Raw genomic sequence first — 13,498 nt, forward strand, 5'->3', positions numbered from 1 at the left:
ATACAAGAATAAATTTAGAGGAACGTACACAAAAATAGAGGGGTTTTTGATATATACATATAGATATGTATACATACACATAATAATTTGTTTATATATATGTACATAACTTATTTATATACATGTAAATATACATATATTTACATGAATGCAAAAAGAGAAATGTATATATATTCAAGTTTATATATACGGGTGTAAAAAACCTACACACGCGGATAAATCCGGAGGGACCTGCACAAAAAGAGAGGAGTTTTTGATGCCAGACATTAAAAAATATACTGAATTAATAGGGGCAGATCCAAGAGAAAGCGGAGCTGGAACACCCAGGAAACAGCAGCACGGAGGAGCTGTAAAATCCCAGTGGCCTGGAACAGACCCACAGGGACCATCCCTCCCAACTCCAGGGGAAAATAATCCAAAATCTAACAGAGATTAGATAAAAAATAATCCAAAATCTAACTGGATCCCTCCCAATTCCAGGGAAAAATAATCCCAAACCCTGACACAGAGCTATAAAATCTGAGTGTTCTGCCCTGGAAGAGACCCACAGGGACCATCCCTCCCAATTCCAGGGAAAAATAATCCTAAATCTAACAGAGAGCGTGCCAAGGAAGGCTTAAAACCCCTCAGAGCCCCCAGAACCCCCCAGAGGCCTCAAAATCCTTCAGAGCCCTCAAAACCCCTCAGAGCCCCCAGAACCCCCAAAACCCCTCAGAGCCCCCAGAACCCCCAAAACCCCTCAGAACCCCCAGAACTCCTCAGAACCCTCAAAACCCCTCAGAGCCCCCAGATCCCTCAAAACCCCTCAGAGCCCCCAGAACCCCCAAAACCCCTCAGAACCCCCAGAACTCCTCAGAACCCTCAAAACCCCTCAGAGCCCCCAGATCCCTCAAAACCCCTCAGAGCCCCCAGAACCTTCAAAACCCCTCAGAACCCCCAGAACCCCTCAGAACCCCCAAACCCCTCAGAGCCCCCAGATCCCTCAAAACCCCTCCGAGCCCCCAGAACCTTCAAAACCCCTCCGAGCCCCCAGAACCTTCAAAACCCTTCAGAGCCCCCAGAACCCCTCAGAGGCCTCTAAACCCCTCGTCGCGCCCAGAGCCCCTCGGAGCGCTCCACGGTCCCGGCGGGGTGCGGGAGGAGCCGCCGCACTCACCGGGAGCCGCTCGGCCGGGAGCGGGCGCTGCCCCGAGCGCCGGGGGAGGCTCAGGCCGGGCCCCTCACGGCCCCTGACGGAGCCCGGCGCTGCCAGGGCGGAGGGAGGCGGGCAGGAGGCGGAAGTTTTGTCACTGCGCCGCGCGGAGGGAAAGCGGCGGCCATCCTTGGTGAGGGCAGCCGCCATTTCCGGCAGCGAGGGGGCAAAGGGGAGTTTTTCTGGCGGTCCCGTTATTATCTGGGTTGTTAACGTGTTGATCTCCTCCTGCTTCCTGGCTGTGTGTGTGTGGCTGTTTTCATTGAATTATGGAACGGTTTGGTTTGGAAGGGACCTTAAATAGCATCTAATGCAAACTCCTGCCCCAGCTGTGACCGCCCATCCCTGGAATTGGTCAAGGCCAGGTTGGACATTGAGGCTTGGAACAAGCTGGGCTAGTGGGAGGTGTCCCTGCCCGTGGCGGGCGGTGGCACTGCATGGGCTTTGAGCCCATCCCATTCTTTTCCCATTCCCTGATTCCATGAACAAGGCGCAGCGCCCAAACCCAAGATGACTCCCCTGACTACGTGCCCTACTCCAATATGGCGGCCGCCGCGTCAGGCGCTGCGGCCTCCGCCCCTCTTCCCGCCCCTTCCCCCGGTGCGGGAACCGCCGGAGCCACGACGGGAGCGGGGACGGAACCGCCGCTTCCCGGAGGAGAAGGCGGAGAGCGCGGGAGAGCCATGAAGCCACCGCAGCGCGGCAGCGGCGCGCGGTGAGCGCTCCCGCAGAACCCTTGCCCCGTCCCGGCGGCCGTAGCGCCGTTCCCGCCTAAACGCGGCGGCGTTGCCGGCCGTGAGGGGCCCCGCGGCCATGAAGGCGCTGCGGCGGCTGAGCCGGCACCGCACCGCGCTGGGGCTCGGCGGGCTCTCGCTCTGCGCCGCCGTCCTGCTCTACCTCGCCAAGTGCACCTCCGAGGGGCTGCGCCCGCTGCCCGCGCCCCCCGCGCTCCCGCACAGCCAGCCCGGCCGGGGGGCCCGCGCCGCGCCGCCGCCCGTTCCCGAGGGCAGCGCCTTCGTGGCCGTGGTGGTGATGAGCGGCCCCAAGTACAGCGAGCGGCGCAGCATCATCCGCAGCACCTGGATGGCGGCGGCGCGGCAGGCGCCTCACGGCCGCGTCTGGAGCCGCTTCGTGGTGGGCACGGCGGGGCTGGGCGCCGAGGAGCTGCGGAGCCTGGAGCTGGAGCAGAGCCGCCACCGCGACCTGCTGCTGCTGCCCGAGCTGCGCGACTCCTACGAGAACCTCACGGCCAAGGTGCTGGCCACCTACGTGTGGCTGGACGCGCACCTGGACTTCCAGTTCGCCCTCAAGGCGGACGACGACACCTTCGTGCGCTTGGACGTGCTGGTGGAGGAGCTGAGGGCCAAGGAGCCGCGGCGCCTCTACTGGGGCTTCTTCTCGGGCCGCGGGCGGGTGAAGTCCGGCGGCAAGTGGAAGGAGAGCGCCTGGCTGCTGTGCGATTATTACCTGCCCTACGCGCTGGGCGGCGGCTACGTGATCTCCGCCGACCTGGTGCGCTACCTGCGCCTCAGCAGGGACTACCTGAACCTGTGGCAGAGCGAGGACGTGTCCCTGGGCGTGTGGCTGGCGCCCATCGACGTGAAGAGAGTGCACGACCCCCGCTTCGACACCGAGTACAAATCGCGCGGCTGCAGCAACAAATACATCGTGACTCACAAGCAGAGCATCGAGGACATGCTGGAGAAGCACCAGACGCTGGCCAAGGAGGGCAAGCTCTGTAAGGAGGAGGTGAAACTCAGGCTTTCCTACATGTACGACTGGGGAGTGCCTCCCTCGCAGTGCTGCCAGAGGAAGGACGGCATCCCCTGAAAGCCTCGGGAGGAAGCCTCAGCATGGGGGACTCTGGTTGCTGTTACTCGGGGAGAATCCCGTTCAAATGGAATTCTTGCCTCGGTTTCTCCCTCAGAACATTGGGCCCAAGGCTTTGGGGTGCAGGCGTGGCTGGCTTTAGGGAAGGGCAGAGTCCTGGAATCTCCCACTCCGTACCCAAGGACGGGCTTCCCAAATCCCAGCCAGGTGCTGCGGATCCAGAACTCCAGCAGAACGGAGTGGGAAGAGCTGCTGCAATGGAATGCTTGCCTCAGTTTCTCCCTCAGAACATTGGGAACAAACGATTCCCCTCAGGCACCGATCCCAAAGGCTTTGGGATGCAGGCCTGGCTGCATTTAGGGAAGAGCAGTTAGTTAGAGTCAGGGGTTAATTACTCTTTTAAAAAGATTTTGCACGACTCATTCTGTCGCCCCGAGGCTCCCGGAGAGCTGCTGACGTGGCATGGCTAGAGACGCTTAAAAAATAAAACAAAAGTGCCAGGAAGCACAGCAAAAGGTCAAATGCCAGGATTGGAGGCAATTAAAAGGTGTCAAACCACAAAGAGCAGAGAAAAAGGGGGCAGAGAACCGGAATGAAAGGCTGGAACGGATTCTGAGCCCGATCTGCTGAAGGTCACGCGGAGTTTTGATGCTGAGGAGACTCAAGTGAGGCTGCTGTTTATTCCTTGGCGAGGAAATGCCAGCTTGGCGCGGAGGGAAGAGCCCGGAGTGGGAGCAGAGGATTCCGGAGGGCAGGAACAGGATCAGCTTTTCCCGGGGTGCCTGCAGGGAGAGCTCTCTGAAGCTCTGAATCATCAGCTCTGCTCCTTGGGCTTGTTCTGCTCTCTCCAAGGCAATGTACAGAATCACCTCCAGCTCCAAAGGCTGAGTTTTGGCAGAAATTAAATTTATTTCTATTTCGGGAGGAGATTTTTTTGGCTTTGCAAAGCCTCCAGGTGTTGTTTTGAGCTCATTTCCCTCCAGCACTCACTCAAGAACTCCCTGGCTGCTCCAAATGTAATTTATTTTTCATACAAATCAGCAAGAATCGATCAGTGGGAGTTCAAAAACCATTTGCCCAAAGGTGGGGGTTCAAGGTGTAAAAGTGAAATTTGTGTAATCGAGAGGAAAAGGTTCCCCCCACCCCAAAAATTCAACTTGGAGAATTCATTCCTCTTTGCAGCACACTAAAAAATCACATTTCAGTGCTCAGAGCTGGGGGAATCCCCTCCTCTCTCCAGAAATTCCTTGCAGAGGAACTCAAATTGAATTCATCATTAGGATGTGTCCAAAATTTGGGGTTTTTGCCTCCTTCTCTCCAGAAATTCCTTGTAGAGGAACTCAAATTCATAATTAGGACATGTCCAAAATTTGGGGGTTTTGCCTCCTTCTCTCCAGAAATTCCTTGCAGAGGAACTCAAATTGAATTAATAATTAGGACACATCCAAAATTTGGGGTTTTTGCCTCTCCAGAAATTCCTTGCAGAGGAACTCAAATTGAATTCATCATTAGGACACATCCAAAATCTGGGGTTTTTGCCTCCTTCTCTCCAGAAATTCCTTGTAGAGGAACTCGAATTAATAATTAGGACACGTCCAAAATTTGGGGTTTTTGCCTCCTCCTCTCCAGAAAATCCTTGCGGAGGAACTCAAATTGAATTAAAAATTAGGACACGTCCAAAATTTGGGGTTTTTTCCTCCTCTCCAGAAATTCCTTGCAGAGGAACTCGAATTAATTATTAGGACACGTCCAAAATTTGGGGTTTTTGCCTCCTCCTCTCCAGAAAATCCTTGCGGAGGAACTCAAATTGAATTAAAAATTAGGACACGTCCAAAATTTGGGGTTTTTGCCGCCTTCTCTCCAGAAATTCCTTGTAGAGGAACTCGAATTGAATTCATCATTAGGACACGTCCAAAATCTGGGGTTTTTGCCTCCTCCTCTCCAGAAATTCCTTGTAGAGGAACTCGAATTAATTATTAGGACACGTCCAAAATTTGGGGTTTTTGCCTCCTCCTCTCCAGAAATTCCTTGCAGAGGAACTCGAATTAATTATTAGGACACATCCAAAATTTGGGGGTTTTGCCTCCTCCTCTCCAGAAATTCCTTGCAGAGGAACTCGAATTGAATTCATCATTAGGACACATCCAGAATTTGGGGTTTTTGCCTCGCTCCTGCCGACACCAAACCAGCCGCAGCTCCCGCGGCGCTCGGTTTCTTCCTCCCCACACCTGGAATTCCATCATTTCCCAGTGCCAGCTGCTCCGGATGTCCCCAGTCCCCCGTGCCAGCTGCAGCTCCTGCGGCGTGGGCGGCTTTGCCTTTCAGAATGTAAAATTTCATTTTTTAATGTCTTTTTTTGGTGTTTTTTCCCTCTGGTGTTCGTTGCACTCCGCACTTTGGGTCCCGTTCCGTTCCCTCCTCCCCGGCTCTGGCTGCTGGCACCGAAAAATTGAAAATAAAAATTAAAAATGTGCCAATTTCTCTTTTTGCCTGGCAAAATCAGGAATCTGAGGAATTAGGAATGCCAAAGGGATCGATTGCGTTGTAATTTAATATTTTTTCTTAGTCTTGTTTTATTAATCAATCACTGAAGATCAAAAACCTTCAGACTTTTTTTAATTTTGGAAATTTCAAGGCTTTTTTTTCCCCCTAAAATCCTGCAGAAACTCAAATTTTAGCCCGTTGGACTCAATTATTATAATTATTGTGACGATAATTATAATTATTATTATCATGCATGCACAGGGAGTACCAGGGAGGATTATTTTTTCCCCAAATATCCAATTCCAAAGCAGGAATTTTCAGCAACTTCCAGTTTTTGAAACATCCATTTGCCACCGGAGGTTCATCAGTGTTGTCTGTGTGGTGATAAATTACCTGTAATGTGAATATTTATTTATAATTATATTTATTTATAATTCTTGCCAGTGTATTCTCTTTATTTTCCCAGCAAAATTACAAATAAATCCATTTTTTCCCAGAATAACATCCCTTTTCCCATTGTTTTACCCACCTTTCCCCTTTATTTTCCCAGGAAAATTACAAATAAATCCATTTATCCCCCTCACAACTCAAATTTTCCTATTATTTTATCCATCTGACCCATTTCCCCCCCAGGAAAATACCAAATAAATCCATTTTTTCCCAGAATAAAATCCACTTTCCCATTATTTTATCCACCTTTACCCTTTTCTCCCAGGAAAATTACAAATAAATCCATTTATCCCCATCAAAACTCAGATTTTCCTATTATTTTATCCATCTGACCCTTTTTTCCCCAGGAAAATACCAAATAAATCCATGTTTTCCCAGAATAAAATCCACTTTCCCATTATTTTATCCACCTTTACCCTTTTCTCCCAGGAAAATTACAAATAAATCCATTTATCCCCATCAAAACTCAGATTTTCCTATTATTTTATCCATCTAACCCTTTTTTTCCCCAAGAAAATACCAAATAAATCCATTTTTTCCCAGAATAAAATCCATTTTCCCATTATTTTATCCACCTTTCCCCTTTATTTTCCCTGGAAAATTACAAATAAATCCATTTATTCCCATCAAAACTCAAATTTCCCTATTATTTTATCCATCTGACCCATTTTTTTCCCCAGGAAAATACCAAATAAATCCATTTTTTCCAGAATAAAATCCATTTTCCCATTATTTTATCCACCTTTGCCCTTTATTTTCCCTGGGAAATTCCACCTGGGAAGGAAAATCAGGTGAGGATGAGGCCAAATTATTTTAAAATTAATTTTCCCCCTCCTTGATTTCCTTGGAATCTTTAACCCCCGGCATTCCAATATTTTTTAAAATCATTTTTTCCTCCCAAATCCAAACATTCCGCCCTCAAAAGAGCTCAAACTTCCCTCAAAAATGAAAATAATCGGATTTTTTCCAGAAATAATTTGGGATTTTTTGGAATTCATCCCCGGGTTTTCCTGCCCGTCCCGGGCAGTCGCTAGGTGTCACTCCAAGCCTTTGGAATTGGGAATTCCTTACAAAAAATTGGGATTTTATCTGTCCAAACCCAGATGTTTGCGACTCAAATCGAGCGGTGTTCTCTGATTTTTAACATCAAATAACTGGGGGAAAAGGAGTTTTCCAATTAAAAAATGGAATTATTGAGGGCGGAGCCACCGTGGTTTTTGTCCCATGGAATCCATGGAAAATTAACGTGGAAAACCAAAAGAAACCTTTGGAGAAGCTTGAAAAAAAGCGCCCAAAAATACAGGAAAAATTATTAAAATTATTAAAATTTAATTGAAATAATCAAAAACATCTGAGGAACAACTCAACCCAAAATCCCAGCCCCTGTGTCCCCCTTTAATCAGGAATTCCTGGCCTTCCCTCAGCTGAAAATTCCATGGATTTGAGCTGGGAAATCTCATTTTCCAAAGGAATTTCCAAACGATTTCAATTCCCAAACCTGACCACGTGGGAGCCCTGCTCCAGGTTTTTTTTTTTTATGATTAAAAACTGTTTTAAATTAAAAATTCTTATTAAAAATATTAAAAATTTTACGCTCCAGGAGCTTCCCAGGGGATTTTTCCCGGGATTGGGAAGCGATTCCTCTTTTCCACAGGAAGATTCCCCTGGATTGGATGCTGGAATTGAGGGGAAATTAGAATTTGGTTCTGTTTGAGGAACATCTCACGGACAACGTGGGAAAAGGTGGGGAAAAGCGGAAAAACGTGGAAAAATATGGAAAAAATCTGGACACTGCTCCAAGTTTTTGAGGAAAACTCAGAAATCCATGATCCCACGGATCCCAAGAGCTCTGGGGGTGCCAAGGAATGTCCCCAAAAAGTTGGGAATGAGGCTGCAGATCCTCTAAGCATGGAAAAAATGAGGAAGAATCTGGATACCGCTCCAAGTTTTGAGGAAAACTCAGAAATCCACGATCCCACGGATCCCAATACCTCTGGAGGTGCCAAGGCCACCACCAAGATGTCCCCAAAAAGTTGGGAATGAGGCTGAAGATCCTCTGATCATGGAAAAAATGAGGAGAATCTGGACACTGATCCCGTTTTTGAGGAAAACTCAGAAATCCACGATCCCACGGATCCCAAGAGCTCTGGGGGTGCCAAGGGATGTCCAGGAAGGTGGGAATGAGGCTGAAGAACCTCTGATCATGGAAAACATGCAGAAAAATCTGGATACCAATCCAAATTATGAGGAAAACTCAGAAATCCACAATCCCACAGATCCCAAGAGCTCTGGGGGTGCCAAGGAACGTCCAGGAAAAGTTGGGAATGAGGCTGAAGGTCCCCTAATCATGGAAAACATGTGGACAAATCTGGACACCAATCCAAATTATGAGGAAAACTCAGAAATCCGTGATCCCACGGATCCCAAGAGCTCCGGAGGTGCCAAGGAACGTCCTGGAAGCTGGGAAGGGACGTCTCCTCATGGATTCCCACTTTCTGGTGGTCCCCATCATTCCCAGCTTCGCCTGACAGCCGAAACCCCGGGAATGTGAGCCCTGTTTATTTTCCACTCTCCAGCCCTGGCCGAGCGGAGCGGCTCCCGCAAAGCTCAGGGTCCACGAGGAACGAGGGAGGCTGGGAAAGGAGCAGCTCCCGATTTTGGAAAGAAAGGAAAACGTCGCCGCCGCCGCCGGTGATCGATGGATTTGGGGCGGTGCCAGAGGGCTTGGAATCCTCACAGCGCAAACCACTGGAAAAAACATTTATCCCGAGCCGCTGCTGGCCAGGACAATCCCAAATATTTACTTTAGGTGTTGATTTTAGGGAAGGACCCGAGCCAGGATTCTGGATCTGGATCTGCCAAAATCCCCGCGCTTGAGGTGCTAGGAGCTGGAATTTGGGGCCAGTCCTTCTGATTTTATCTGGGGTAATTCTTTCTCCTTCTTTCCATGCCCTGATCCCACAAAAATGAGTGTCCCGCTCACCCTCGGAATGTGCTGGGCTGGATCCGGGCTGGACCCGTGGCTTTGCTAAACTCAGATCCCAGGCTGGGATTAATTTTGGAATTTTTTGGCCTTTCCTGGGTGATTTTTTTTTCCCTGCTGGGATTTGCAGCTCCTCAGAGTCCAGAGCTCTGCAGATCCCGCTGTGCCTTCCCAAATCCTGCTGCGAAAAACATCGGGAGAATCGTCAGGGTTTTCCCAATTTGAGGTGCTGTGCACAACAACTCGGAAAAATTGGAATGATCCTGCTTTTCTTTATCATTCCCTCTAATTCCGTAGGGATTCCTGGCTAGGAAGAAGTTTTGGGGTTTTTGTGGGGTGGGGGTCACTCAACTGCTCCCCGGAATCTTGGAATTAAGGCTGGAAAAACCTTCCAAGATACAAATCCGAGCATCCGCCACTAAACCATGTCCCCAAGTGCCACATCCTGGGGTTTTTGGGATGGTGATCCACAGGTTTTTGGGATGGTGATCCACAGGGTTTTGGGATAATGATCCACAGGTTTTTGGGATAACGATCCGCAGGTTTTTGGGATGGTGATCCACAGGTTTTTGGGATGGTGATCCACAGGTTTTTGGGATAACGATCCCCAGGTTTTTGGGATGGTGATCCACAGGTTTTTGGGATAACGATCCACAGGTTTTTGGGATGGTGATCCACAGGTTTTTGGGATAACGATCCACAGGTTTTTGGGATAGCGATCCACAGGTTTTGGGATGGTGATCCACAGGTTTTGGGATAGCGATCCACAGGTTTTTGGGATGGTGATCCACAGGTTTTTGGGATGGTGATCCACAGGTTTTTGGGATAATGATCCACAGGTTTTTGGGATAACGATCCACAGGTTTTTGGGATAACGATCCACAGGTTTTTGGGATGGTGATCCACAGGTTTTTGGGATGGTGATCCACAGGTTTTTGGGATGGTGATCCACAGGTTTTTGGGACACTTCCAGGGATACACCACCGCTTCCCTGGGCAGCCCATTCCAGTGGCTGGGCTCCCTTTCAGGGAGGAAATATTCCCAAAAATCCAATCTAATCCTGGCCTGGTGCTGTGGATCCACAATTCCAAAGGAATTGAGTGGGAAAAGAGGATAAAATGGAATTTTTGCCTCAGTTTCTCCCTCAGAACTTTGGGCCAAAAGGCTTTGGGATGCAGGCCTGGCTGGATTTAGGGAATTGCAGATAATCGGAGTCAGGATTTCTGGAATCTCTGCCCCATATCCAAGGACAACTTCCCAAATCCCAGCCTGATGCCATAGATCCATAATTCCAAAGGAATTGAGTGGGAAAAGATGATTAAATGGAATTTTTGCCTCAGTTTCTCCCTCAGAATGTGGGGAACAAATCGTTCCCCTCAGGCACTGATTCCAAAGAGTTTGGGATGCAGGCCGGGCTGGATTTAGGGAATTGCAGATAACTGGAGTCAGGATTTCTGGAATCTCCCACCCCATATCCAAGGACAAACTTCCAAATCCCAGCCTGATGCCATAGATCCATAATTCCAAGGGAATTTAGTGGGAAGAGCTGCTGAAATGGAATTTCTGCCTCAGTTTCTCCCTCAGAACATTGGGAACAAATCCTTCCCCTCAGGCACCGATCCAAAGCTTTGGGATGCAGGCCTGGCTGCATTTCTGGAATCTCTGCCCCCATATCCAAGGACAAACTTCCAAATCCCAGCCTGATGCCATAAATCCATAATTCCAAAGGAATTGGGCAGGAAGAGCTGCTGAAATGGAATTTCTGCCTCAGTTTCTCCCTCAGAACATTGGGCCCAAGGCTTTGGGATGCAGGCCTGGCTGGATTTTGGGAATTCTGCTTATCTCCCACTTTCTGAAATTCCAGCCTGGCTCCTGGGAAGCTCCACGGGCCGTGGCTGGGAGGTTTCTGAGGACAGGGAGCGGGATAAGAAAACAATAACCGGGATCCGATTTCTGCGGAGCCGCGGGAGGAGATAATTGGAGTCTCCAAGAGCCGCTGATAAGATCAGCCTCGGTTGCTATTTTCAGGCTCAGACAGCAGGGCTGGAGACACCGAAATAAATCCTAAAACCTGAGCTGCAGGCTCCCGAAGAGCTCTGTCTCCAAGGAAATCCATAAATATTGCAAGGTGTGGGACAGCGGGATCGGCCCGGCCTGGTTTTCCTTGGGGGCGCCTCAGGGGAAGGACTGAGGGGAAAAGGAGGAATTAAGGGGGGAAAATGACTTTTTGAATTCCAAGAGGGAATTTAAAAACCTGCGATTCCTGCTGGGAAAGAGGCAGGGAATAACCAGAGCCCGGGGCAGGAGGCTGGAAAAGGAATTCCCGAGTGGAGTCAGCACCTCCTGATCCTGGCAGTGGCTCCAGATGGGACCTCAGGCATCGCCTGGATGAGGAGAAAATAAACCTGGATTAGGAAAATTGGAGAGGGACTGATTGCAAGCTCAGGCTATTCCCTAATTCCATGATTCTGGGCGTCCCAGTGTCCCCATTCCCTGAATGATCCCTGATTTCCCTCGTGGAGAACACGCAGCCCCTTCCCTGTTTTGGACAACGCTCCCAGGTGGGATTTCGGGGCATCCCAGGTGGAATTTTGGGACATCCCAGGTGGAATTTTGGGGTGTCCTGTGCAGGGATAAGGGTTGGACTCTGATCCCATGGATCCTCCCAGCTCGGGATATTCCCTAATTCCCTGATTCTGGGCGTCCCAGTGTCCCCATTCCCTGAATGATCCCCGATTTCCCTCGTGGAGAACACGCAGCCCCTTCCCTGGTTGGACAAAAGGGGGGATTTCGGGATGTCCTGCAGGACCAGGATGGGAACTGACGATCCCATGGATCCTCCCAGCTCAGGATATTCCCCATGGCGATGAGAATTGCAGGAGAATGTCCCCATTCCTTGAAGGATCCCTGATTCCCCCAGCCCAGGGTGATCCCCCGCTTCCCGCAGCCCTGCCCCGCAATCAGGGAGTGTTTATCCCAGCATTTCCCTTTCCATGGGAGCTTTTCCATGGCTTTTCCATGCTTTTGCAGACATCAAACAGCTCATTTCCCTTGGCTTTTGTCCGTCAAATGGGCTGGAACAGCGGCTGGTAAACAACTGCATCAGCAACGCTGAGCTTGATTTAAAAGCCAGGAATTTTTGGGGTTTTTTTTTCCCCCCCTTCTCCTTTTTTAACGCTTTAAATCCAACATTTTTCCCACAGCTTTTTAACGCTTTAAATCCAACATTTTCCCCACAGCTTTGCCCGTTCCCTCTCCGGCTTTGCAGAGCAGGAAAGGGAAGGTGAGGAAAATATCAAATTCAGGCTGGAAATGGGGATGAAATTCTTTTTAGAGGATTCTTGGGGTCACCCTGCAGTGCTGGGAGGATCCTGCCCTGGTTGTGAATGGGGGATCCAGGTTAGATGCAAATAGGAGGAATTTTTCCCTTATTTTTTCCCTTTTCTGGGCAAACCCAGAACAATCCAGGGAAAGGAGCTTGGGCAAGGGGAATTTTAGTGTGGCTGCCCTGGGAAACAACAGCACCCAGGTGGTTCAGGGCTGGATTGGAGGATCCCAAAGGGCTTTTCCAACCTTTGATTCCCAAATTTGGCGAATCAAAAACACAGCCAGGAACCAACCTGAATTTCCAGCCAGAACTGGGGAGAATTTTAACATTCCTCTGCTTCCCCTTGGACGTTTTGGGACTCAAAACTGCCTGTCAGAGTTTTTTTTCCTCTCATTCCCACAAAGAAGTGAGAATTCAGAGAAAATCCTGTGTTTGGGGGCTTGGGCAGGACACAGAATACAAAATAATTAATTCTTTGTAATTCTTAATATAGATAATATAATAATTCTTTATGTTAATAGAAATAATTTTGCTGGGCAAATTTATTCAGATCCAGCCTCTTCTCCTTTGCTGTTTGCAAGCCAGAATCCCAAAATTCCGTTTTCCCATCGCTCTGAGATGGGGGATCGGGGCTGGGAAGTGGATTTTACCTCCCGTTTATCCGCATCATCCCTGAAATAATCCCTGCAGCATCCTCCTCCTGCTGCCTCCCTCCCTCCTCGGGCCGGGATGGGGACTCGGGGAATGTTGGAGAGGGACCAGCTAATTGTCACTAATTGTGAATCGCACTAATTGGGATATTTGGGATATTTAATCCCTGCTGCTGAAACCGTCCCGGGCTGCTCCATCAAAGGCCCCAGTGTCACAAACACAGAGGAGTTTTTCATGCCAGGGGCTGCTGCGGGCGATGGCTCCAGCCTGGCTGGAGGGAGAAGCTGTTATTAGGGAATTAAAGCGGCGCGGCCGCCGTTCCAGCCGGGCTCCGGCCAACCCGCGCGGCGCTGGCAGCTCGGAGCTGCATCCCGGGGGGGCTCAGCATTCCCGGGAACGGGGAGCAGGGATCGGGCCCTCGTGGGGCTGGGATCCCCGGGAATCCTGCGCCTGGAGCCTTCCCAGAACGGATGGGAGCTCGCGGTCACTGGGAAACGGGGCTGGGACCCCTTGGGAAAAGGGGCTGGGATCCACTGGGAAAAGGGGCTGGGATATGTTGGGAAACGGGACTGGGATATGT

The 13,498-nt window shown here is 49.9% G+C and overlaps 1 protein-coding gene across 1 annotated transcript; it reads left to right on the forward strand.

Moving 5' to 3' along the window:
* The first annotated feature begins 1,766 nt into the window (after window positions 1-1,766).
* Window positions 1,767-4,498, forward strand: B3GALT6 (beta-1,3-galactosyltransferase 6). Its single transcript, XM_038160053.1, has one exon. It carries the CDS (start codon window positions 2,006-2,008, stop codon window positions 3,020-3,022), a length of 1,017 nt encoding a protein of 338 aa, XP_038015981.1. The 5' UTR covers window positions 1,767-2,005; the 3' UTR covers window positions 3,023-4,498.
* Window positions 4,499-13,498: the final 9,000 nt, after the last annotated feature.

The sequence above is a fragment of the Motacilla alba genome, chromosome 21, assembly GCF_015832195.1.
Source record: "Motacilla alba alba isolate MOTALB_02 chromosome 21, Motacilla_alba_V1.0_pri, whole genome shotgun sequence".
NCBI lineage: Eukaryota > Metazoa > Chordata > Aves > Passeriformes > Motacillidae > Motacilla > Motacilla alba.